The 21,667-nt window shown below is 41.0% G+C and overlaps 2 protein-coding genes across 3 annotated transcripts; one reads left to right on the top strand and one right to left on the bottom strand.

Moving 5' to 3' along the window:
• Positions 1-11: 11 nt before the first annotated feature.
• Positions 12-1,386, bottom strand: LOC128301951 (U6 snRNA-associated Sm-like protein LSm7). The gene is made up of 2 exons (XM_053038636.1): positions 1,271-1,386; positions 12-1,198 (listed from the first exon to the last, which is right to left on the bottom strand). Exons 1-2 carry the CDS (start codon positions 1,283-1,285, stop codon positions 842-844), a joined length of 372 nt encoding a protein of 123 aa, XP_052894596.1. The 5' UTR covers positions 1,286-1,386; the 3' UTR covers positions 12-841.
• A 426-nt stretch (positions 1,387-1,812) lies between these two features.
• LOC128301431 (serine/threonine-protein kinase grp) lies at positions 1,813-21,647 on the top strand. 2 transcript variants are annotated; one of them, XM_053037906.1, is made up of 7 exons: positions 1,813-2,052; positions 12,018-14,023; positions 14,119-14,342; positions 14,405-14,582; positions 14,736-14,878; positions 17,048-17,254; positions 19,430-21,647. In XM_053037906.1, exons 2-7 carry the CDS (start codon positions 13,926-13,928, stop codon positions 20,110-20,112), a joined length of 1,533 nt encoding a protein of 510 aa, XP_052893866.1. In that variant the 5' UTR covers positions 1,813-2,052; positions 12,018-13,925; the 3' UTR covers positions 20,113-21,647. The 2 variants fall into 2 exon arrangements, with proteins under 2 accessions (XP_052893866.1, XP_052893865.1); XM_053037905.1 differs by lacking the exon at positions 1,813-2,052 and adding an exon at positions 3,401-4,321.
• Positions 21,648-21,667: the final 20 nt, after the last annotated feature.

A 21,667-nucleotide genomic window follows, 5' to 3' on the forward strand; every position in this document is an offset into this window, starting at 1 on the left:
GGCTTCGTTTTGAGATGGTTGGAATTTATTTACAAGACTAACTCAACACCGACTAAAATTTAGGTAGACGCGAATGATTTGCTACGATCACGAGCCCAGCTCAACGCCGGTCCGCAACGTTTGTTCCTACACGTCTTGGTTGTTGTAAGTTTTGTTGAATATCTGCCTCTCTTAACCTGTCCTATTTCATTTGCATTACAATTTAACAACTATTTGTTTGTAAGCCCAGCGTGGAAAAGGCCACCGTGGAATTTGTGCTATCGGTGTAGAACAGGAACAGAATCAAAGATGACAGAAAGAGGTGTGTTCAGGCAGATTCTAGCAAAATTGGTATAAGTAGATTACTTAAGAACAGTTAATAAATTGATCGATTTACCGATCTTCCGTAAATATAATTCGATTCGTTCCTGTCTTTTCCACTTTTTTACCACATTTCCAACGACTGTTCTTCCCAGCACTGGGTGTGTGGCTATGGTTAACCGATATACGTTGATACACAACATGAGAATGAATGGTAAGAGAACGATAATAAAAGAAAAAAAACTTAACGAAACAAGGAATAATTAAGAAGAATGAAGCTGGAATTGAATGAAGCATTGAATTATTAGCCGGAAACAGCGTATAGAACCAAAACACAAAAAGAAGGTCGTAAAATTTGGAAACTGAAGCAAACTGATGGATGAAAACAATTCCGATGATGCTTCATTTTTACCACCGGGAGAGAGTTAATACGATCACAAAATAGTAGTGTGTCGTTTGGCATACAACGGAAGTTCTATCAGACAGATAGAACGCTCCGTATAGCGAAACAACACCCCGTGTAGTAACTGATCTTGTCTCGCTAGCCTTCCTGTGCGACGAAAGGATTCTGTATCGATTCCATGCCATCCTGTGGGCAGATTAGGACTACCGATGTACCACGGCACACGACCAGCCCCAAATGCCGAGTATCGTCCGCCAGCTTATAATCATCCGGATCGCGTAGAAATTCGATTGTATTGTCCAGCACCAAGTTTAGCAGCGGATCATATCCTTTTAGCACACCGGCCGCTTCCCGTCCACCGGAGAACTTTACGCGTATCGTTTTCTCCAAATATTTGCTAAGATCGAGAATGGATTCCTTTCGTCGCTTTTCCTTATTATCACCGCCACCGCTACCACCACCGCCGCCACCGGCAGAGTTGCCGGATGCCGCTGACTACAATGATAAAGTGTAAGTACATTGAAGCTTTATGTAAGTACATTGAAGCCTACGTTGAATCTAGCTTACCTTCTTTTCCGACATGATTCCAAAGGAAAATAAAGCACTGCGATGCCGAGAAGCACTAAAGATGCAACGAGTCGTTGAATTTGTTTACAACAGGCGTACGCGATGAGCGGTTTCTGTATTGTTTGCCCGGTTGGGGTTAGGTGACAGCAGCTGTCAGAGTATTGTCCCTAAAAAGGGTGCCTAGCGATGTAACGATTATATCGTTGTATTATCCGTTTGCTATTTCTATAGTAGTAAATCGAACAGTATTCTTAGGAGTAGTTTCGAAATTATTTAAGCAAAATAATACCCCGTATCTACAACTTTTACTATAAAAATAATTTCGTTGTCCCTCACTCACTAGGCACAAACAACCCGACAACCGTCAATACACAACTGTCACGCGCGGTGCTTCGTTTGACAGTTCTGAATTGATCAAATTCAAAAGAGTATCGCAAGAAGAAGAAAATTGATTTTTCACCGGCACAAGACGCACACGGTCTGCGCGCGGAGAATCTGTTCGTATTATGCTTTGTACAGAAACTTAGCTAACTGGAGGTCGAGTCTAGGCACATGGAACGTTTCTAACTCGGGTGTGTATGTACCGTGCGCATAATTAGTGTTCAAATTGGCGACAAAGTTATATCCTTTGTGTGCATTGTTATTATTGTTACTGCTCTGAACAAAGTGCTAGATGACGTTGAAGACAACGGCGGCGTAGCGGAACCTCCGAACGATAAGTACTTTGATGAAGTTGTACTTCGTTTCTGCTTGTTAGCATAAACTCACGTCGTGGAACAAAGGTAAGCAAAATAAATTAACCATGAATTTAGATCTTCTTGTGTGGGACTCGGTATAGTCCCAGACGCCTGGAGATTTGTTGAAACCGGATATATTTAGAGGAGGAATTAAGTCGTCATTCTCTAGATAGGGTAGGAGAGTTCGGCCTTCTGGAACCCACAGTTGCATAGAGATAAAGCAAGCCTTTTTAGTTGACATTGTTGCTGAGCAGCCAAAAGAGCGCGCGCGCGCACATTGGACAAAATGCTCCTGGAATTTTCCCTCGCCCTTACGGAAAGCGACAAAAGAACGGCTGAAAAGCATCAATTTAGGGATTCTGTTCCATGTGTCCAGCAGAAGAATCTCACGTGCCTGCGGGGGCGGTCGGAACGGACGGGCCCCAAAGGAGACATTTCCCTCAAAAATTTCCCTAAATTCAACCGCATTTGGATGCAGAACTCGCTAGAAAATCAATCATTGTTTCGCATCGTTGAAATCAGTTGTACTGCATTTTCTTGATGTGTGTGCTGTGCCTTTTCGTTGCTTCCTTCTTGTGTGTGCGCGCCATGGTAACTCCGAAGTAGCCATTGTTCGCACACATACATATTATTTGCCGGGCACGAATGCGCGCGCGCGCATTCTCGTATATCCCCCGCACATAGTACAATTCTTTCATCCATGAAGCTATCTCGTTCACTCATTAGCGAAACACACACACTCTCGTCGACGACAATCCAGTTTTTCGTCGACGACGCAAAATCAGATCCCAAAAAAAATGACCGGTAGCAAAACGAAACGCATCCAAGAAACACCGGCAAAAGGCGAAGAAGAATCAGCGCCATACTAAAGGTGTGAGTGCGAGATAACACGCTTGGAAGAGCGAAAGGGAACGAACCTTCTGAGCAACAATTTGTTCCGTGCTGTGAGAGTGATGAGAGAGTGTGAGATTGTTGTTACGGCCGGTCGAAATAATCGTTGTATGTGTGTGTGCTTGGGTCTTGTTCTTATTCCTTTTCTGAAGAAGAAGGCTTTTATCTACCAAACGTTTCGGTAAGACAAAAGGATGTGTGCACGCACCCTACATTGAAAGGTCGAAAACTTCTTTTTGCTCTCTTGTTGGTTTGTTCAACTGTGTGCGCACTCTTTTGTTCGTATCGCTTTCTTTGAAATTTTCCGCGTGTGTGTGTGTGTGGAGAAAGAAAGATGATGTTATCTCTCTCAAACGCACGCACGCACACTCCCTAGCAACATTGTGGTTCAGACTTCAGGAGATAATGACAAACGCGCGTTCTCTCTTGATTTCATCGGACCAGCCATTTGTCAAAAAACGCCCGTTGGCCTCGGTTTACTTTTCATTCTTCTCCCGTGCAGTGTAGTCGACGGTCCAGTGTGAGCGCGCGCGTGCGTCTGCTCGCCCTTTGATTCTCGGTGTGCTTCTGTGTAAAAAAGAAAAATAAGGCAACATCTGAACAGTTTTTCACCTCCAAAATCGAAGCTGTGCGTTAGCAAACTTCCGATGAACTATTTCGCTAAGATGGCAGCGTGTAAAAATCGCGAGTGTGTAGTTGTCCACAGTGATGGTGGCTGCAGATGGTTCTATGCAAGACATTGTTGCCACGGAAAATGGATGCTTCCCGACATTAAATAGAGTTAACTCTCGTCAGCTATCTGCCTCTGATTAGAATTCTCTGATGGGTCGATTAATCTTGCTAAGCCCCGCATGCAGGCCGGACTCAGGTTGGGCAAGGAAGAAGAAACTCCAGTAAAAAAACATAATGGCGTGCGAGAGTGGTGTGATGATGGAAGCCGGTAGTGCTTAAATCTCAAAGCCTGCTAATGTGAATGCGTATTAAGAGCGTGTTGTGTGGAAAAACGGAATATGGAGTCGTACGCTCAAGAACACACATCAACCGCGTGAAAAGGTTTCTTCAGCTGATGATTTTTAGCGAATTCTTTGGACCTTTTCCCATCTTATTATGAGATGCGTGCGTGAGTGGGAATAGAGTTGTTTGCAAGTTCCAAAAAACTTTGGGGGAATCGTTTGAATTTCTGAAGAGACTTTTGTGGTTGTGATGCAGTTTTCATCTAGATAATCGCCGGGCAATTCATCCATCGACGAAAGGAGCGCGTGCCTATATAGGAGCAACAGTGTGGAGTTCATACTGGGTTTCACATGCTCTCCACTGCGAGAATTTTCAATAATGGCGTCTGTTGCGATTGCACCATCAATCTGCGACGAATTTGTTTGCCATGAGATTTTCATCATGAATGTTTGAGGCTTCAATTCTCCAGGTGAGTATTCTGCGTGCCTGCATCATTTTCAAAAGGTTTTTGCAAGCTATTATCGAGAAACTATCCTATCTTTGGATGTTATGTTCTATAAGTTATCTTTCCAAATATTTTGTTAGTACATGAAAAGAAATGCAAGTCAGCTGCTTTTGGCGTGTGTTCGTCCTTTTCAATGCAACATAGATCGCGTGAGTCCCATCAAAACCCCTCCTCTTCCTTGTTAACGATTACACTGTACTGTAGATCGTCCACTATATTGGAAGGCACCTTTGAATATTTCGCCAGGAATATTGGACATTCTTGCTCTGCGCAACAGCACATTCGTTTTTAAAATCGCAATTTTAATTATCCTTCTGCAGAACAAAGCAGTATAGCTGTGTATGTGTGTGTCGTTCACCATCATTTCGCCATCATCATCTCCATCCCGGCAGAAATAGTGCGTGTGAGAACCATCCCCGTTCTCTTGTTCTTTTAGGCTTCCTGGCTCATTCTCAGTTATCCGTTCGCTCTCTGTCTCTCACGCTATCTCCGCTGGACACTCGCACGTTCTTATTTTTCCCCCTTTCACTCATTTTCTTCTAACCGTGTATTTAAGCGCACAGTAATGGAGAAGAATGGGGTTTCCTCCACATCCGCGTGAATCCATTTTGGAGTTTTTCGTTCACACTCAACCCCGCGTGTGTGTGTGTTGCTAAGCAAAGCAATCCGAGATTTTCGAACGAAAGCTATACAGGAGCGCATGAAGAAATCATGTGATTTGGAGTGTTAAGGCCTTTCTTTTTCATCTCTAAATTGCCCTTCTGGACAGACTTTTCTTCAATGGAGTTAGACTTCGCATTTGGACTTTAAGGTTACGAAAATGTTGTTGGGCTTGGGTGGTGTTATGCATTCTAGTTAGTAACGTCAACAGACTTCTTCTGCATGTCAGGGGAGTCTCCAAATGCGTTCTTCGGTGCATCACAACGTAGGAGAAAGGTTTGAGGTTGTCTAAAGGAGTTGTTCGCAGAGTATGGTCATTTCATCTTCAATTTATATTTATACTGCAAATTTATTGATTTCTTTTGTATACTGTAAGAAAATGATCAGCTGATCAAAACATGGTGTCCACACCCTATGCTAAGTGGTAACTTTAGTTAAATTTTAGAAGTATAAGCGCATTATTGGTATATTAGTTGATTTGTTGTTTTGGCTTTGCATTTCGCCGGTACTGTAAGCATTTCTTCGATAGTTAATAACGTTAAATGTGTCTCGTTATTCTCCTTCTGCATGAAAGCAATGTCCAATAAATGTTCGTCTATATTGAGAAATGTGTACCTCCTCCCCTTGCTTTGGTACGAACATTGTTATGAAAAAAGAGTGAAATAACAAGGGCAATAGACATCACTCGCGTGTTCGCTAAGCAAAAAACGAGGGAACATAACAAAACGGAGCAATGAACGCAAAACGCGATTTTGACGCTAGAATCCGCGAAAACGAGTTTGGTTCGCTTGCAACATCCCATGATCTTTCCACCCAAACATGGCCCCCGTGGGTGGCGAAAAAGAGGAAGAAGGATTGTTCTACCGATAGCTCCCTACCGTAGGGTGATATATTAAATTTTATTTTAAAATTTAAAAATGTATTGTTAGCATATTCATGTTTCACATGAACAATTTTGTTGCTAAAGCTCTAGTGCCTGCACTGAATGCAGAAAATGTCTCTCCCTTGTTGGTGAAGTCGCGCTCGCTAGTGGGAGATGATGAAGTTGACTGCGAAATGCGATGGCATAGCGAACAAGCGATTATTTTGTGACCCTTTTTTAACATACGCGTTAAACCAAACCTCCCAGCTCCTCCTGAAACCACGCACCGATCCCCTTCGGTCACCATTTCGTGGGGGAGATTAATTGAAGAACGTGTTGGAAGAAAGTGGCAGAAAGAAAAACTCGGAAACAGGTTTCTTTTTTCAACGCCAAGTAAGAAGAGGGTGCTCTGATGGCGAAAGAAGTTTTGAAATTGGTGAATGTTTCTGTGTGTATGCTTTATACGAGAGAGCGAGAACGACGAATGGAGAGAACGAATAGAAGCAACAGTGGGGGGAGGGATGTACAATAGCTTTGGCGACGAGTACACAAATGGGAACGATTGGATGCTGTGGTGGGATTCTGTTTCAAGTATTGAAAATCATTTATGTTGGGCCAACGTTTTCCATGAGCTATGATCAAGTTTTAATATATTCGACATGAATTTTCCGCTGTAATAATCGAGTAAAATGTTTTATTACATAGCACTGAAAATAAGAAACAATGAAGATGATGATGAGCGGTGGTGAGATCAAGCGAGCGAAAGAGATGACTCTACATTCACGCACCGATCGAAGGAGGCCCCGGTTGAATAACCTTGAATTTTTATACACACCACAAATTTGATGCAGTTTTGTCAAAGAATTATCAACTAATTATTCCTATTGGTCATATTTGAATAAACGAATAAATTAGAATAATTATTCCTAGAATTTACTTATTCGAACGTAGGCGTACATGACGGTTTCACAATTTAAAACAGAACGTTACGACAGTTGGACGGTCCCGGTAATGTATGTATTGCTAGCGGCGCCGTTCTTCATACGACAGAACTGTTACAAAATCCCATCCGGACCAAATCCCCGTTCGCAGGACTGACTATCTAACTTCGGGCTATCTAACTTTCAAAGAAAAGAACAAATGACAGGTCTCGGGTTTCTTGAGGTTGCTGTGCCGATAAAAAAGCGCGTCCGCGTTCATAATGGATGAGGGGAAAACGCATAAGAACGCGATCAGCACATACTTGTGTCGTAATGCATACACGACAGAAATAATTGCGAAAGCTGATGGGTAAGCCGAATTCCGAATGGTGGACTCCCGACCGGACCTAACAGGATATACGGTTGTGGTGTGTCCTCCTGTGCTGCCACGGTTAGGTACGATGTCACGGCGCATGCGGACGAAAAATCCAACCAACTGCTGCTGTCGTTTTGGGCAGCATAAGAGTGAGACGATAGGGGGACCTTCTGTAGGATGAAAATGATCCAATAGTTCGGGGTTTTCATCGTTCGTGATGAAGTCGTCCACCATCCTTGCGGAAATGGTAGTTGGATGAGGATGATGTGGCTGTACGCACACAGAAAAGAAAGTTTGCATTGTCATACGCGTTCCTCAAAACTGGGTTGAATGCAAATGAGTTAAGAGAGAAAGCGTCTCGCGGATGAGAGAATCGTTGTGGTTGTGTGAATTTTAATTGGCAAATCCTTCAAAAGAAAACAGCGCAACATACACTTAATCTCATAGTTGTGTGTGTTAATTACATAGTTGCGAGAGTTAAGTTATGGTTGTTTTGGTCGTCTCTAAGGCAGGCATCTTTGGCATCTTCAAAATTGGAAGTACTGACACTCCGGTTCGCGTTTCTCTAATTTCTGCGTTAAAGTCGCGTATCGGCTCGTTAATCCTCATTTATCTAGTCCCGTGTATTTCGAGGATCATTACTTTATTCTGTACCTGTACTTGGACCTGCACTTTATCTCCTATATAGCGGTGGTGATGCGGCTATTTGATAAAAGGATATCGTCCAACATTTAGTCTCACCATAGCGTAATACATTTTATGGGATATGGGTGGGATATGTTTATTATGTGAAAAATGCAATGAAATAGAATCGCTATAACACAAGTACGCAACCTGTCAAATGATGAAACAAAAATGAAATTTTTTTCTAAAATTAACCAATCAATCCATTTTCACAAAAACTCAAAGCTGGGAAGAACTAGTTTTCCCTGATACCACCAAGAAAAGAGCGATTTTCAAACAATGTATTAATTACATAAATGCAGTTAGTCAAAATCCCGATGTAGACATACAGTATTGGACAAAACATGTGCAACTCAAATAGAGCAATCATAAAAAAAACATCAGCAAATTTCAATTTTTCTAAATCGAAATCGAACCACTTACTGCAGTTGACAGTTTACGAGTCTAGATGTTTACTAAATGTTTATTGCACCTGTCAGCTGTCAGATTACAGATCAACGCCAGTGTTTAGTTGGCAAGAACCATTTTGTACTGGTCAAAACAAGTGCAACTTCTTACTTTTTCTCGCTGTTACCTTTAGAAACATTGTTTAAGAAGCTTGTTATAAGGTAAATAAAGTAATGAGGTAATTTGCTGACAAAAGTGTTCTTAATTGCATTATTGTCGCATAATAAGGTAAAAACTCATTGATAAAAATTGCGAAAGGTCAGTACTGATGTTTTCTTTATTATTATGTTACTAGACACTAAAATGGCTGCGGACAGCCTTGGATTGGAACTACGACAAAAAATTATCGATGATTACCAGAGTGGAATGTCACTAAACACGATTTGTGATGAATACCAAGTGAAAAAATGGACCGTTTCGGGATTGTGCTCAAAATTTCTATTTCTATTTCTATCTATTTTCATCTATTTCGGACCGGACAATCAGACGACGTGCCGTTGAAGCCGGGTTGCTCTCGAGACGTCCTGCAAAGAAACCTCTGATTTCACTTAGGAACCGAAAGAAAAGCCTAATGTTTGCTCAATCTCATATTGGCTGGAATGTGCAGAAATGGCGGACGGTTCTACTCAGTGATGAGTCGAAGTTCAACATTTTCGGAAGCGATGGTATTTGCCGTGTACGGCGACCGACTGGAAAACGTTTAGATTCACGTTATTGTCAGAAGACGGTCAAGCATGGCGGAGGCAATGATATGGTCTGGGGATGTTTTTCTGCGAACGGTCTTGGTCCAATTCATCAAATCGATGGAATAATGGACCGTTTCATGTACAATAACATCCTTAAATATGTTATGCTGCCTTATGCAGAATGGAATATGCCATTAAAATGGATGTTCTAACAAGATTACGACCCCAAGCACATCGCCAAAGTGGTCAAACAGTGGTTTAAGGGAAACGAAGTAATGGTGATGGACTTGCTGCCCCAATCTCCGGATCTGAACCCTATAGAAAACCAATGGGAGATCGTGAATCAGCGAATTGATCATGAAGGTGTCAGCGATTCCACAAAACTTGATTGACTATCTGATCGAGTCTATGCCTCGCAGATGCAAGACCGTAATTGAAAACAAAGGATTTGCAACAAAATATTAAAGCCGAATAAAATTTGGTTAACAACACAGGAAGGTGCACTTGTTTTGTCCAAAAGGAAAACGTTGACTATTTTTTCATGAATTGTTATGTATGAATAATGTGTTTTTTGTTATAATAAACACGAAAAGTGCTGTTTCTATAAACTAAACAAACATGTTTCTCACAATCGACTTATTAACAACCTTCAATGTAGTATTTCATGATAGGGATTGAATGGTTGCACATGTTTTGTCCAATACTGTAAGTAAGGAATTCTTAGTATAGAATTTTGGACTACGATATTTTATATTGAAATGCAGTTTTTGTTTAAATCATAAAAAAACTGGTGGTGATTGACTGACTGGTGATCTGATCCGGGTGGGATATGTGCAAGGGTAACATAAGCGGTTGAGCACTTCAAGGCCTTGAACTTGAGCTTGCAAAGTATGTTCGTTAAAAAGGAATCGCTTAGTTAAATGTGAATTAATATCACACTTAAAACGAGTGCATCATTACAAATACACGGAAGAATGATTCATAAACCAGGAATGCACCAAGCGTGTTTGTGTGAAGAACGATACTGACGGTTCTTTCGATACTAATCTCTGGTTCAGGAATGTGCTGCGGGAAGCACGTATATAGGACACCAACTGCCGTATTCGTTTTTCATTCTTGCTGGAAGAAATAGATAACAATTGGCAGGGTTTTTCTTGATTTTTGATGCATTGTTTAATTTTCAGCAAAACACACACAACCAGTTGTCTCTATCCAAAGATAAGCGACGTATGATGTAAAGACATAGGCGCAATTTCATAGGTAGAGCAAGACCTTGATTATTGCACTTCCGTGTCTCGCTCTTGGTAATGGTTGAATGAAGCTTGTGCGCGCTGTATCAAAAGGATTCACATGCATAGGATATTCCACAACAGCCAGCAGCGTACATTAACAAGCTTTTTTGAGCTAACAGTTGCACTCACTTGCTTGGCTGCTGTTTTCATCGTCTAGAACAGGGGAAAATGTCGTTCCCTGTCGCATTTGCGCGTGTGTATGTCTGTGCAGAAGAGCTGTTTCCATGACGCGTTCGCACATTTTTGCAAGTCCAACTACTACTGCGTGTTGTGCACGCGCGTTTCATACCAAACACAGTGGTGTGCGCGCCTTTGCTTTTTTATGGCTGAACAACACTGTCCGGCAACAAATGGCGGGTTGCTAGGTATAGGAAAAAAGATTCGATATGATTACTAGACAACAACTGCTGCACTGTGTTGCGTGTGATGGTAATGGTGTTGGCATACCTCGTGTTGCGTCCTTTCTGTATTTGATGGCCTGCAAATTCGTGTCTGGCAGGGGAGAGAAAACCGCCAGTTGCATGTTCTGTGTGTTATCTGGACGTTTGTACACCGTTTTATTCCTGCTATGGAGTGTCCTGTGATGGTTTTGATGGGATTTTTTCGTAGTAGTTGCGTCTACACCAATGCAAATGCGGGAATGTGAAAAAATTGAAGGCGATTACTAAAAACGTAATGGCGGATGCTGCAAGATCTTGTTTGTGATACGGAAACGGGGAAGCCAAAAAATCGGAAAGCAGAAGAACAGACACCCTCAGCTTCAGGTGCGTATGTTAGCGATAAAAAAACGCCTGCTATGTGTGGAATATCTGCATCGCATTGGTGAGCAAATTTATCCGCATGACAAAACACACACTGCTTTTCACCGCAGTCGGCCATGTGTTCCGGAGTTGGTGTAGGGCCCCCCGGACAAACATATCAGTTTGGTGTTGTCGGGTGTAGTTTTGGGTGTACCGGTGCCGGTGAAGGTGTGAAAATTGATACGACGTTTTGTCCGTGAATAGGGGTTTAAGTGATTTGGTTGCCTTAACATGGACGGTCTTTTCTTGTCATAAAAAATTGCATGTTTCTGATTTTATTTCTCACCTCTTGTCACGTTGTGAGAACGTTTAGAAAACGAGAAGTGTTATAAAAATGGTGTTATCCCTCTCTCTTGGCCTTAACCCTGATTCCAGGTAGACTTACCGGGAATAGGGCAAAAATGCTTCGCGGCACAAATCTTCAAACACCTCCAGCCATCAAGAATGTTTTTCGTGAACGTTGCAAAAAATTTCAAACCCAATTCTTCCCGCCTTCATGTATGCATTCGGGGTCTATTGCTGTGTAAAACTCTTGGTGTGTTCCATATCTTATTACATGCTATATAAGCAAACTTTAGTATGTGACATGTGTGTGCTCCTGTTTTTTTGTTTGCCACGCGTCCCTCCGTTGTGTCATTCCCGGACTATTCGCTGATTTATGATCGGAAGAAAAGCGCCAGTCGAAGCAAATTTCACAAAACCCGGAGAGTCGACGATTAGGTTACCACTCCATATCACAGATGGGTATCCAACTGTCGAAGTTACAGAAAACAGTATGAATTCGTATTAGCAGGAATCAGAAAATCAGGTGAAATGGTGTTTGTCTCCAATTGTGAAGAAAAGAATATCAAACGTTTTCTTATGACCTTGGCTAGTGAAATTTTATATTAAATATACGATGCAATAAAGTTTTTTTTTGTATTTTTTTTACAGAACATCATCAGCTCATTGAAATGATGTATTACGCACGATAAGAAAACGAGACTTGCCTACTCCGCTAGTCAATGTAACGAGAAGGGAAGACGGTGTCCTTATCGGTCGATTTTTCTGCAGATCATTACCCTTGCCAACCCGGATAGAATTGTTCAACGACGCACGAGGAGGAGGATACCAAATAGCGGAAGAGGACCTCCCATCTGTCGCAACTAACCCCCAACCATCTCTTTGTGTCATTGTGTCGAGAAATTTTCACCAAACGTCGTGTAATCTGGAAGAGAATTCGTACGCAAGAAAGCTGCTGGACTAAACATTCGCGTGTACGTGGGAGTTAAATTGTAGAGAGCGAGAGCGAGAATTGGCAATTCTATATTACTGCACACTAGCTGGCTTCTGGCAAACAACATCTGTTTCTGGACAACTAAATAAGGAGAGAAAAGTGTCGTGTTGGCTGGTAAGGGCAACGATTTCTGTCGATGCGAAATTGTTCGCAGTAAATTTGACTTTTCGTAAGCATGTACCATAAATCAGCATAAAAGCGTGTGTCGAGAACAAGCAGATGCTGGTTACGAGCGGAACCACCATCTCCCGTCCATTAAACCCAAGATAGGCTGGCGCTGCTGTGTCAGTGAGAGAGCGATCGAGCTTCTCTGGTGCCTCGATACGCTTCCAGTCTTCTCTGCGAACATCGAGGACCCAGCGGGATATCCTGCGTTTGACAGCAAATTATTCACACGCCCACTAAAATCGCGAGAGAAGGAGAGTGGACAGAAATCGGAGAGATAAAAGAATCGCGTTTCGATTGTGTAGCAAGGTTGCAAAAACCCCAGACGCGGTTGTACAGTCACCATTGGCTTCCTTATCATAGGTATGTCGTCTGAATTTAATTAATCCCCGGAGTAGCTATTTAGAGTTGGTTAAAGGACACATTCAACGTGCGTGTCCACAGTGCTACGATTCGAATCCGACACGAACAGATTGTTCTAGCAAATCGACGAAGGAAAGGATTGTGGCTGTGCGAGGAGGTATATGCGCACCCGCACTAAAAGAGTCTGGATTTGAATGTTCTATCGCATCAGTTTGCCTACCGAAGGTCAAAGAGTCTGTGTGTGACGCTCTCCTGTCATGAAAGGCACGAGAACACGTGAAAAATCTAAAATAAATGGTACGTGTGAAATGAAGTGATTTATCATCGCAAAGCGGGCGTTGTAGGCGCAGGAAACAGCGAAAATTAATATTAAAATTCACTATCAACCGCGCAGAAGGGATATACTTGTCCGGTTCCCCATTTGATATGACGCACAAATACTACGGTAACGATAGAACATTGGATTTATCCAGAAACAAAAAAGTGCATAAGTGTAGAATGAGTCTTTTTTATTATCGTATGATAGTGTTGTCCAGCATTCGATGAAATTTGATTCAGGATCTGGTGAAACGATTCTTACCACCATTATCATTCATGGCTCGATGCCAAACGACTATCAAAAACATTCCCTGCGAATTGAACATCGGAACCCAATTAAAAGCTGGCTTTCTCCAGTAGTGGATAGTTCAACCCAGGAGCTGCTGATTGGTGATGTCCTAAATTAGCAGCCAGCTTTGGCAAATCGAATCCGTTTGGCTACAGACGATAAGAAAGGGTGGTATAACCGAACCACCACACCGTCAGTTTTATTTTTGGCCAGCTGGGTGACGATAATATAAGAATCGTTGCCAGAACAAAACCATTGCAGACCAACCAACAAAACCACACGGTGTATGGAAAAGCCAACGAAAGGAGAAGTGACGGTTGGGGAAAGTGTGAAAGTACAGCATCGATCTTTAACTGTCCAACCGCCGGAAATTGGTGGATAGTAGAAGTGTAGTAGTGGTGGTAGCAGCAGAGACGAGTAAAAGACGAAAATGGCATCATCACAGACAGGAACACAGACTGGATTGATGCGAGAGTTTGTCGAAGGATGGACATTGGCACAAACGCTCGGAGAAGGAGCCTATGGAGAGTAAGTTTATCTATTATTTTGTTTGTTTTCTTTCTTTAAGTACCTCTCCAGTACTAATTACGCTTTTTCTATCAATTGTGTTTGAATTCTAAAAGGGTAAAATTGCTCATAAATCGGCAATCGGGTGAGGCTGTAGCGATGAAGATGGTTGACCTGAAGAAGCATCCGGATGCCGAGAGCTCGGTCAAGAAGGAAGTGTGTATACAGAAAATTCTTCAGCACCAAAACATCCTTAAGTTTTTCGGTAAACGAACGCAGGGTGACATTGAGTACATATTCCTCGAGTATGCTGCCGGCGGTGAATTGTTCGATCGGATAGGTAAGATAATTGAGAGCCCATGCTCATATACTCTCTATTGATAATCATGTCTCTGTTTGCAGAACCCGACGTTGGGATGCCTCTGCCGGAAGCGCAGCGGTACTTCAATCAACTGCTGGCCGGTGTCGATTATCTGCACACACGGGGTGTAGCACACCGTGACCTGAAACCAGAAAACTTGCTCTTGGACGAGCATGACAACGTAAAAATATCGGACTTCGGGATGGCCACCATGTTTAGGTATTAGGTACAAAACGATGCCCCGGACTTATTGGTTCGGACCCTTGTTTTTGAAGCTATTGAGAGTGGTGTTAAGACCATTTACTAAAAATGTTTCTTTATTTCCATATTTGTGTCCCATCTATCCTTTCTGGGTGTAATTGTCAAGAGCAGAATGAAAGGCCGCGAACGGTTGTTGGATAAAAAATGCGGAACACTTCCATACGTCGCTCCGGAAGTGTTGGTAAAACCATACCGTGCTACACCGGCCGATCTGTGGTCATGCGGGATCATCCTAGTTACAATGCTTGCCGGAGGTAAGTTTGTCTTTACGTATATTTCGTGCTAAAATAATATGCTTTTGCTGCTTCTCTCAAATAAGAATGCATATATAAAATATTTATTCTTGCAATTTGCTCCCGTGACATAACCTGTGATTGTGTCCGCGTGTTCCTTCGAAGCTAACACTTTACCTAAAGTGACACTTTTACTACCAATTCGAGTATTCGCTTTACACAACATCATCTCATTCACGTCTTTTTCTTTTTCTGTTCATTGTCTAAGATTATTGTGCACATTGTACTGCTGTTTATAACAGAGAATATGTTTGAAGCATTTTCCGTGTGCCCTAATTGTGATAATTCTATTATTGCTCGATGTTTTGTTTTCTATGTACATTGTTTTCCCTGTATTAAAATGTTGGATTATGTTAGTTTCATGAAATGCATAACTACAATATAAAATTAGACAAGCATAATCCTACGAAATATAAATGTTCAGTTCAGCCACCAATAAGCACTTTCCGTTTGTCATTTATTGAATTCTTTATAATTTTAACAGTTTTATCGGTCATGTGTTGTGTTGTGTGAGTGTTTTATCCTTTTTCTTTTCTGTTGGTTTCCATTCTACTTCCTTATTGATTTAGTTTTCCATTTCGTTCGTTCGCCAAACAAATGCCTCCCCGAATGAATACGCCACCAAGCCACCCTCAAAACAATAATGATCAAACGTATAACTGTCTTTTTTTCTAATTCCCATTTTTTAATTTCCGGCTGTATCTTTGGTATTCTAGCTGTAGACTGTTGTTTTGATTGTAATATCTCTAAAGCTTTAGTACCAGAGGTCCAACTGGGAATTGCTTGCTGCTGCACTGCACTGTTGTGTTTATTTTTTAAGTTATCATTTCGGTACAATGTTATTTTCCGTTTCTTCTGGAGTTGTCTATTTATATTTGCGATTGCTGCTGGCCGCGGCCAAGATGTTGTGCGTGTTGTGCGTTTATGTTTCTCAGTGTGCTGATGTGAAAGTATATATTACATAAATCCTTGTTTTTGTTTCGTTATTTTGTTTCTATCTCACGCTACTTTCTTTTGTTATCTTGTGTGCCTTTATTAAATGTTCCTTTAACATTGCTGTTATCAAAGAAAATATCCATTATCTATGAATGCGAGCTGCTCCCTTCAGCCTTATTGCAAATGCTTGCAAATTTTATTCCGTCAATCAATTTCAACAATCTCTTCTCGTAATTAGATTGCATTTGGTCTGTTTTAATTCAATTAATGTTTTCGTCTATAAAATGATAATGCCGATGAAATTCTTTATGAATCCTTATATTCCTAATTGCTCCATTATATATTTATCATTCATTCTGTTAATAATTAATGCTGCGAATGTGATGAAAGGCTTCATCGATAAAAAAGAAAGTACACATATGCGTGAATGTTTGATTACCTTGTGTTTTGTGGGTATGCTATAAAGATATGTTCATGTTTCACTATTATATCGTCGCCATCAAGAATCCGCGTGTGTTTATTTGCCGCGTATCAGCTATCAGCTACCGATATGTCGCGTTAAGCTTTCTGTGTGACAAGTGTGCGTGTGTGTAAACCAGAGTGTATATATGAAAATCAAATAAAGAAAAGTGATCTTTTGGATATGCCTGTTTCGTTCTTCTTCGCACGTCTCTTATCCATTGCCCCCGCTCTATTTCTCTGTGTATGGCTTTGTTTTGGCACTACTTATTCGCGAGTGTTGTATATTTATATTTAGTGTGCTGCACTATCCTGCATTAATGTGATTCCATTTGTGTTGTATTGCACGGTTTATTATTGCAATTGAATATTTCCCATCGAGGATGAATACACAAAATGCACACGACAGCAAACAGCTATACCATAAACCAATACTCCATTTTGATTCATAAGAAAAGGAACAAATATTACATTTAACGTGGCAATGGTTTTTTTTAATGCACAATTTAATATTCGTTCATTCTAAACGGTGTGATTTTGATGACTATTACTGCCTTTGATTGAGCTAATTGAAACGGTGCTAGAATTAAAGGCCGAGTAAATGAAATCAATAAACAAAATCTTATGTCATATGGCAATTCATGGTTAACAGCATGTTGCAAATGTATAATATATGTGTTTTCTTGCTCTCTTTTTGCTCTCCTGTTGAAAAATGTCAATTTCTTGTACTAAAAGAGCTGCCCTGGGATCAACCGTCGTCCGGATGTGCGGAGTATCTCTGCTGGAAGGAGAACAAATACACTACCTCTACGCCTTGGTGCAAGCTGGATACACTCACCCTTTCGCTGTTACGAAAGATTCTGGTTGCAAATCCAGCCCAAAGGTTAACGCTGGACAAGCTGCAAGACCACAAGTGGTGTCAGACCCAGTTCCATCTTCAAGGTACGTATAATTGTTTGTGGTTGATCGTGTTTTTCATAGGTCTAACATTTTAGGTGTTGCATTTTTTAGTGGATATTCTAGAAGAAATAAAAAATACGGGGCGAAAATGTTATCGAAGTTGAATCATGAAAAGAATAGTGACATAAAATTCGAAATAATTAGCAGGTCGTTGTGTGCTGCTTAAGCAAACACATATTTAGGAAAAATCCTCCATCTCCTCGTACCTTCATTTATCTCAAAAATAATTTTCTACGAAATCGTCGTTCAAATTGTCATTTCAAACCCGTGTTACCGTTCAAACAATCGTGTTACCGTAACTGAAATAACATTTCATGTTAAGCCTGAAATGGCCATTCGGAATGTTTTGTGAGGCAGAAGAATTTCAAACGATCATACTATTTTTTTTATTAGCGGGGAAAGACAGCCAGACCGTACATCGTGAAGCACGGAGCATGCTTTGGGTGGGAATTTAAAGGGGGTTTAAAAATGGGGAATCCTATCGCATTGCCTAACCGCAAAACTAGCCGCTATGATACGAGAATACCGTATCACAAGGAAGCAAAGACCTATATCTATTTATCTTAGGTTTTCAGCAAGAATTGGGGTTTTGGGTCGTGTTTTGTCTCATTTCGTCGAGTCACAGCAAAATTCTGTTTGCTTTTGGCAGTGGTCCAAGAAAAAGGCTCTCGGTTGGCGAAATGTCTATTTCCTAATTTAGCTATATCCGTACGTAGGTGTGTCTGCAATAGAAGAAAAGTTTGAGCTTTTATAAATTAAACCTATATTGCACCAAAAAGAACGGGGTTGAGGGTAAGGTACATAGATTTAACGTAGCTACGTAAACATACATTCAGCGTTCATTGCACATGGTCAGGTACTGGATGACTCTCAGTAGTGTAAAAATTCTGAGGAGCATTCAGTGCCTACCCCAGTGTGTACGCCATTCATCTTATGTATGGGCGTGTGATGATAGAATCTCTTGATGATAGGTAGCATGAATCAGATTGTCCCCAAGATTAGGTAACAGACAGACTATAAGAAGAGTAACCAAAATGGAGTACTAACTTAACAGGCAGACTACAAAAAGAGTATCCAAAAAGGTAACTGGGAGTCAACTAGTGAAATGGGGAAGATTTTTGAAGAGACTTGATGATTATTGTAAGTGCATTACCTGCTTAACTAATGACTATAAGTACTGTGAAGTAGTGTTATGTGTTATGTCGTCGTATGTATTGGGCGGTGAGCGGAGAAGATCATTCAATACGAAGCAGTAATCGACATTTTTCGCGCCCTGTTTTCTGCGCTTTGGCGCTTTAGCTGTATGATAGAATTTAAGCTATTTCATAAAGCTAGATTACCAAAGCATGGACGACATGTGGCATTGCTACATTATTGTGTGTATCGGTTGTAATCGTTCGATGTTTGTGTCGCGTTGAAATGCAAAATAAAACATAAAAATAGTATATTTAATATTAATCAAGAAATAAGGCCAAAAAAAAAATTTCTCCTAATCAATTACTAAATAATTGCAATATTTTCTGTGCATGTATTCAGTGAATTTATTATTCTGTTTTTTTTTTTTTAATATTGTCTTCTGTTTGTTATATTATTTTGTTCTAAACGTATTTTGCCTGCCGCTCTTCCTTCTCAGCACCTCTGTTTTGCATTATTTAAATTAATCCTTTAATCTCGCCATGCCGCCGCTCTGTTTTTTTTTCTCACACCTGCTGCTATCGTTTGTTGCCACTTATTGGGACTTTGGTGATTTAGCTGTATGTTTGAATGCAATCTAACCACATACAGCTTTATCACCAAAAACCTAATGTGTGTGTACGTTTTGAGTTTGTTATGATTTTATTATTTTATATTAGCCGATTAAACAGCACCCTCAAGCACTATTGTTATGATAAGTTCGTTTTCTATCGTTTGATTTTACCTGTGTTTATAATAAGTTTTTCAACTTCGTTGTATTAAACATAATTTCTAAGTGTAATAAGATACGGGGTTCATCCAAATACGGATTGTGGATCATTCGACTGTGGATCGGTAATTTGTGGATCTACTTTAATTAAAGTTACAATTAATTACAATGCAACACTTTCACTTACATTTTATGATACACCATGCACAACCGGACAGTACTTGATCGTGGTATAATTTTATTTCCCATTCCAGGCATTGCCGATATTGGAGTGAACAATGGCGGTGGTCTAGGCGGTGGTGGTATCGGTGCTGGAGGTTGCGATGTGATTGATGGACGGCCATCACCTCGTGCGAAACGGCTCTGTTCGAATCAGGACATTTCGAGCCCGCTCGATGATTCCACCTCTCGCATGTGCCAATCACAACCGGTACCGGTCATCGTACATACCGAGGTAAATGGCGTCGAGGAAGCAATTGAGGCCCGGAACGGTTTCTGCTTCTCGCAGCCGACCATGCTGGACGACCTAATCCTGTGCACACAGCTTAATCCAACGCAGAGCGTCGGCACACAGCAGCAACAGCAAAATCCCTTCCAGCGGCTGGTGCGGCGTATGACGCGTTTTTTCGTATCGACGCGGTGTGATGAAACACTGAAGCGTCTGTCGTCCGCGTTGGAAAAGCTCGGCTACAACTGGAAGTCTAACGACGAGGGCGTCATCACGATATCGACGATTGATCGACGGAAGCTGCAACTCATCTTTAAAGCCAACATCGTGGAAATGGATGGCAAAATTTTGTGCGATTTCCGGCTGTCGAAGGGCTGCGGGTTAGAGTTCAAACGACGGTTCATCAAGATAAAGCAAAGCTTGGCGGATATCGTGATGAAGGGACCGGTCACCTGGCCGATTGCGATCGCGACCAACTCTGTGCCTTAAAAGGAACGTATTTTTTGAAGAAATCTCCTCGTGGCTGGAATTTTGCTTGCGTTATGTAAATTAATTAGCAGAAGGGGCGAGCAACGCCGTGGTATGGTACTTTATCGTTAAAATTTCTTGAAGAAAGTTGTTTTTAATTGTTGTATTATACTTGCGAAAGAATCTCGCACAGAATTTGTGGAATTGCCGCGTTCGAACAAAAGTGTTCAAAATACTTTAAAAGATACGCTCTGTGAGCGCACGAATATATAGCGTCCTCCTGCGTTTGTGCCAAACGTCGTAGATTTGGAAAGAAAGTGGGATATTATTTACGTAAGGAGAGACCAGATGAAACAACCGATCGGCGGGGGAGGAAAACATCATGTTGTGTATAGCCTCTCTTACTAATGTAAGATTTTGGCTCATCAACTAATCAAATTATGGGCCCTCTTACGGATCGTTAAGATGTTAAATAGTATTTCACGTTACATGACAGCGAAAGAGAGTAGCAGCGGCACGGTGTATCGTAGTGCATATATACGCATACAAAAAGTATCGCCTTTTTATACTTCTTATTTTACACGACTCCAAACACAGAAAAAAGCAGGGAAGATCAATTTCATTCCTTGCGCATCCTGATCGTGTTGAAAATAATTGGTAAATTTTTATATCTCCTAGAGCTTCCTTCCAGTTTTTACACACGAAATAAGTAGCAAAAACAAGTTGGCATCAATTCACTAAACCTTTACTAAGGTACACCCAGCTAGACGGGCGGGCACAAAATTACGGAACAAAGCTACAGAGCACAAATTTTGCAAACAGCAAATCAAGAATTATGAAAAGTAAATGAAGACGAAACAAATAGTTACACAGGAAAGGTTTATGCATAAAAAACCACACGAGTGTTCTCGATAAAGACAGGTGCTAAATAGAAGAGGGAAAAGAGAGAGGAGAGGGAGGGAGTACGTTGGGAATTAGGAACTTGATGAATAGTGCATCCTCATCACTAAACAGCAAGACACAGGGTCGATGTGCGCAACACAGTTGAACCTTTAATTGTGCTGTGGAACCTTACTATTGGGGTCAAGATTCAGGGTTAAAGAAGTTTTTTCCCCTTACGGACTGGTTTGACTAGTACAAGCTATTCACTGGATTTTCTTTTATTAATCCATTTGTTTTGCGCTCTATTTGTGTTTAATTTTGTTTTACTTTCTACGTTACTGATTGTGCTGTCTTGGAATCCTGGGAAATGAAGGATACTATATTGATGGTTTAACTGTTAATTAATCAATGCTTAAATGCTATTCTGTTCCAATATACAAATAACGAAGTATCTTTATTTTTCGATATTAGTGTATCTACTCCCCTCGAAGGCTCATCCGTGACTGCTGCCGAATATGTGAAAGCATCTAAACAGAGAGGAGCAGTAGTACACTTGTACGATTTAGCTTCTTCACATTTACCATTTTACCTTAATTGAAATTATGCACCTTACTATCTCTATCTGCAAGAATCTTTTCTACTACAGTTTATTAAATAAAGAAGGAAATTGTTATGGTAAATAGCTGCTATCGTT

Source organism: Anopheles moucheti, chromosome 3, assembly GCF_943734755.1.
Source record: "Anopheles moucheti chromosome 3, idAnoMoucSN_F20_07, whole genome shotgun sequence".
Classification (NCBI taxonomy): domain Eukaryota; kingdom Metazoa; phylum Arthropoda; class Insecta; order Diptera; family Culicidae; genus Anopheles; species Anopheles moucheti.

Coding starts and splice junctions, on each gene's coding strand:
- LOC128301431 (XM_053037906.1), top strand. CDS start 13,926: ATGGCATCATCACAGACAGGAACACAGACTGGATTGATGCGAGAGTTT. Junction 14,583..14,735: donor GGGATGGCCACCATGTTTAG/GTATTAGGTACA, acceptor TGTCAAGAGCAG/AATGAAAGGCCGCGAACGGT. Junction 17,255..19,429: donor GACCCAGTTCCATCTTCAAG/GTACGTATAATT, acceptor TTCCCATTCCAG/GCATTGCCGATATTGGAGTG.